Consider the following 5,000-nt stretch of genomic DNA (forward strand, 5'->3'; position numbering starts at 1 on the left):
TTTTTTGTGTGTAATTTATGAACGTGCGTGCCTTGGCGCATTGATACACTGGAGTTATGCGGTCAGAAAAGTGACCTAATAGTGGGACTACTTCAGGTGTGCATATATAGACAGTTAATCAACACCCAATTTAGCGCGTCACAATGGGAGATTCCAGACTGCCATGGTATATATATATATATATACGTAGATATACAGTATATATACTTTGTGTATAGACTATGAATGGATTTGATGCAAAACGTTGTATCTCCATTTTGTAGAATGTTGAGAAACTGACATTTTAATATTGGCCATTCCATTACCGGTATATTGCATTGCTAAAAGCATTTTATATAGGTTTAAAACGTATGTTCCCAAAATATTTGAATGGCACGGATTCACAGATAGGTGATAGGACCTTTCTGAACAGTAATTTCCAATAATACGTCAAAAATGGTGGATACATCGTTTTGCAACTAAACTCTTCATAGGCTATATATATTTTCATATATACGGTATATGTATCTACTGTATACACACACGTGTCTGTCTCTCTTATCAGTCTGTATATATAATATACAGTCCCAGGAAAAAGTTTGTACACCCTTTGAAATTTCTTACATTTTTGTCAAAATTGATCATAAAACATGGTCGGATCTTCCCGGAAATCTCAAGAAGGAACAATCAGAGTCTGCTTTAATTAATTCCACCCAAACATTTACATGTTATCATATTTTTATTGGTCATAAGGCCATAATATTCACAGGAGAGCAGGGCATAAGTAAGTACACCCTTGCATTAAGTAGGTTTTAACTCTCAGTTAGTTGCAATATCATCAACCAGACTTGTCCTGTAGTTGAAGATCAGATTAACAAAACAATCTGTTTGTATCTTGTCTCCCTCTTCTTTAGAAAACTGCCTCTCGTCAGCAAGGTTTGTGGGATGTCTGGAGTGCATAGCTTTCTTGACTTCATGCCATATAATCTCAATTGTTTTTTGTCAGGGCTTTGACTGGGTTTAGTTAATCTGATCTGCAACTACAGGAAACATCTGGTTGAGGTTATTGCGACTAACTCAGGGTTAAAATCTATTGAATGCAAGGATGTACTTACTTATGCCTTGCTGTCCTGTGAATGTTTACATCTTATGGCCAATGAAAATATGAAAACTTGTAAATGTTTGGGTTGAATTAATTAAAGCAGACTCTGGTTGTTCCTTCTTGCGATTTCCGGGAAGATCAGACCATGTTTTATGACCAATTTTGACAGAAAGGTAAGAAATTTCAAAGGGTGTACAAACTTTTTCCTGGGACTGTATACAGTACATGCAAAAATCCGTCACAAATACAGAGGTATAGAGTGTGGATGTAAGAGAGCCGGTGAAGTACTGGCTGGGTTGAGGGTTGGTTAATGGTGGGAGGGAATGGCATTGCAATGACAACCACAACTGTAAACTAACAACTGAAGCAGATGTTATTAATTATGTCCAGTGTGAACAACAGACATACCATTATAGATAGGTTTCTCGTTTACAAACATCTGTGCTGTGAGGAGGGGCAAGACGCTAAGCAGCCAATTACGTGAGTGCATTTTTTTTGAGTGACAGCAGTTTCCAAACAATCAGAGGTTGCACAGAGGTCACGCAGACAGGAATGTTTGCATTCAAGAAACCTATGTATCGTTATACTGATATTATAGTTATTGATTTGAACGGGCCCTTTATTAGGGTTGTAGAGGGGATTCTGGGGACTGAGGTCAGGATTGGGGTCAGGTCGGTAATGGGCGGTAATGGCAGCCAGCCAGCCAGCCGGCGAGGTGAGGAAGAGGGAGCTTTGAACAAAGACAAAAAGTACAAGATGAAGAACAAGAAGAAGCCATTAACCTGGTTGGTCACAGCCGTTGCTGGCAGTGACAGCGGTGCAGGAGGAGAAGGAGGTGGTGGTGGTGGAGGAGGAGGTGTTGTTGGAGGTGGTGCAGTTGGAGGAGGTGGAGGTGGTGGTGATTGTCTTTGTGCCGTCCGGGCCAGCGGCGGCGGCGTTGAGACTTTTCGGCGGCTTATTTTTGGTGGACTCCTGCGCTTTGAGCTTCTTGGCGTGTTTGCTGCCTTTGTAGTGCGCCTCGGCTTGGCTCTACAAAGGAGAACAAATGAACCAGCGCAATCAGGCTCATTTCCCAAAACACACACACACACACACACACACTGGTGGACACACACCTCACATCATGGACAGACAGATAGACAGCATTCACACACATACAGATATACACATACAAACATACTCAGAAGAAGAAAAAAACACACACACAAAAGAAAAGAAGACAAAAAAAACATAGAACAAGGATCCAGGGCTTTCAATAGTAGACACTGTTCCAATCAGAACACAACTGGAGAGAGATGTTTGAAGAGGCTTTGATTTGTGATTTGTGAAGTGAATCCCCCCCGGTGAGTGTGGTGAGAGATGTGGGGAGATTGTGTGTGTGTGTGTGTGTGTGTGTGTGTGTGTGTGTGTGTGTGTGTGTGTGTGTGTGTGTGTGTGTGTGTGTGTGTGTGTGTGTGTGTGTGTGTGTGTGTGTGTGTGTGTGTGTGTACACGTGCATGCGCGCATGTGTGTGCATGTGTGCGTGTGCGTATGTGTCTCTCTGTGTGTGAGTGTGCATGTGTGTGTGTGAGTGCGTGCATGCGTCCGTGCTTGAGTGCGTGCATGCGTGTATGGCAATGGGGTTGGCTATGTGGAGAGCAATGGTGGATGTTGCGTGCGTGGGTGGGTGGGTGAGAGAACGCTGATTGCCGCTATTGCCCAGCTGAAACACGATGTCATGAGGGGGCCGAGGCACCATTGATTCCCAGTGATATAAAGCAAATGGCCTGCAATGGATTTCGCTCAGTGTGCAATTAGGGCTTAATGCAGAGGTGAGGAGGAGTGGGAGAGGAGCGGTGGGAGGGAGGGAAGGGGGCGGCAGGAGTAGGGGGCTAGGGGGAGTGGGAGGTCGCTCGCTCGCTCGCAGTGTTGCCAGATTGGGTGGTTTCGTCCAATTGGGCTGCTTAAGATGGCCGCCTGCAGGTAAAAATGGATTTTGGAGAAAAAAACATAGAAATCAATAGAATCGGGCGGGATGTAGTGCTTCCAGGCGGGTTATGAGCATTTTTTGGGCTGGAAATCATCAGCCTCATCTGGCAACCCTGCTCGCTCGGTCGCTCACTAGCTCACTAGCTGAGCCTGTGCTGTGCTGAGCTGGGCTAAGCTCTCCTGCTCTCTCTGCCATGGATTTCTTGTCCCCTTTCCATGAACTCTCCACTCACTCGCTTGCTCTCCTCTTCGTTCGCTCGCTCGCTACGCTAGCTAGCTGCATGGTCGACCGACCAGGCTGTGGATTATAGAGACCATCCTCATGTCATGTCTCTCTCCATGCCAGAATTAAAGGCTTATACTTCTCTAATGTCCAAACGTCAACAGGAAAAGGGATAGTTCAGGGCAAAATGCTGCTAAAGGACATGGGATTTGAAATGAAACCTCTTTTTTTTGGCCGAGTTGCGGACCGACGGTTTTTCTCTGTCAGTTCCTCACTGTCTAAGACTCCTTCTGAAAAGGGGATTAGAATAAATGAGGCTGTGATGAGTAATAATGAAACTGCTCAGAAGTGCTCAAAGCTGACAGCTAAAAAGTTGTTTCCTGTAGTGAGCGTATCATCAACAATATTAATGTAATTAATGACGCGTGACAGTTATGCTAATCGTGCTAATGTACTCCTGTATTGGTTATATTTTCAGTCTCGATATGCTCATGGTAAAAGTTCTGGATTTTGTTTTTTTCCCGTTTTTTTATATACATATATATTTTAGGGGCTTTTTTATGCCTTTATTTGATAGGACAGTCTGAGATGGTGACAGGAAGCGAGTGGGACAGAGAGACGGGGTGGGATCAGGAAATGACCCTGGCCAGACTTGAACCGGGGGTACCCGTGGGCATGCAACCCCAAATGTGGGGGGCTTAGCGAGCTGCGCCACAGTGTCCCCCTTTTTTTACATTTTTTGTTTCTTTTTTTTCTTTTGACATAACCAGACACATTCTGTCATGTTTGGTGCATAACTTGCATGACCTTTAAGCATACCTTCTCACCACACGTTTGCTAGTATGCTAGCTTAAAGCACATAGCGAACAAGCTTTGTCACTTAATTTTCTCTTGTTGCGTTTAGGCTCCAAGTGTACAGTTACACTGTGTGCCGTTGTTATTAGTCACTGATGCCTGAGCTTGTTGTGCTGCAGCTCAAGTGTGTGTGAATATTCCTCTGAATATAACATGCACGCCGGCAGCTAGGTCATGGGGCCCAGAGGCGAATACTCTCTTGCCTCGTTCCTCTCGCCTCCTGACATCCCAAGGAGATCCGGATTTGTGGAAACAGGCGCCAGTGGATTATCCTCTCCCAGCATTTACAGGGCTGAGGTGGGGGCGGCGGTGGTAGTGGTAGTGGTAGTGGGGGCGGCGGTGGTAGTGGTATTGAGGGGGGCTGCGAGAGTGGAGTTAAAAGGAGGTGATGGGGGTTGTAAGAGGAATATTATAAGGTGGAGAGAGCGAGCGTGTATGTGTGTGTATAAAAGTTAAAAGTGTACAAGTGTGTGTGTGTGTGTGTGGTGTGGTGTGGTGTGTGTGTGTGTGTGCGTGCATGTGCGCGTGTGTGCGTGCATGTGCGTGTGCGGCCGTGCATGCATGCGTGCATGCGCGCGTGCATGCGCGCGTGCATGTGTGCGTGCATGTGCGCGTGTGTGCGTGCATGTGCGTGTGCGGCCGTGCATGCATGCGTGCGCATGTGCAGAACGACATTATAAGGTGGGGTGTATTTCTGTGTGTGTGTATAGGGGGGAGGGGGGTGTCTAAGTTGAGAGTGGGTGCAGAGCAGACTCAGGGGGGGGGGGGGGGGGGGGAGTGATATTATAAGTGTTGTTAAGAAGTGACTCCATGTAGGCTGTAATAAATCATGTTTGGGGCCCACAGTAAAGCTGGAACGCCTGGCCCTGCTGC

The 5,000-nt window shown here is 45.9% G+C and overlaps 1 protein-coding gene across 2 annotated transcripts in view; it reads right to left on the minus strand.

Annotated features, from left to right (window-relative positions):
* znf385b (zinc finger protein 385B) overlaps nt 1-5,000 on the minus strand; it is a 203,591-nt gene that overhangs the window by 13,880 nt on the left and 184,711 nt on the right. For both annotated transcript variants that reach the window (XM_063213247.1, XM_063213246.1), the window contains exon 5: nt 1,864-2,110. In XM_063213247.1, the coding sequence (XP_063069317.1) occupies nt 1,864-2,110 (247 nt within the window). The remainder of the gene's footprint in view (nt 1-1,863; nt 2,111-5,000) is intronic.

The sequence above is a fragment of the Engraulis encrasicolus genome, chromosome 13 (genome assembly GCF_034702125.1).
Source record: "Engraulis encrasicolus isolate BLACKSEA-1 chromosome 13, IST_EnEncr_1.0, whole genome shotgun sequence".
NCBI classification, from domain to species: domain Eukaryota; kingdom Metazoa; phylum Chordata; class Actinopteri; order Clupeiformes; family Engraulidae; genus Engraulis; species Engraulis encrasicolus.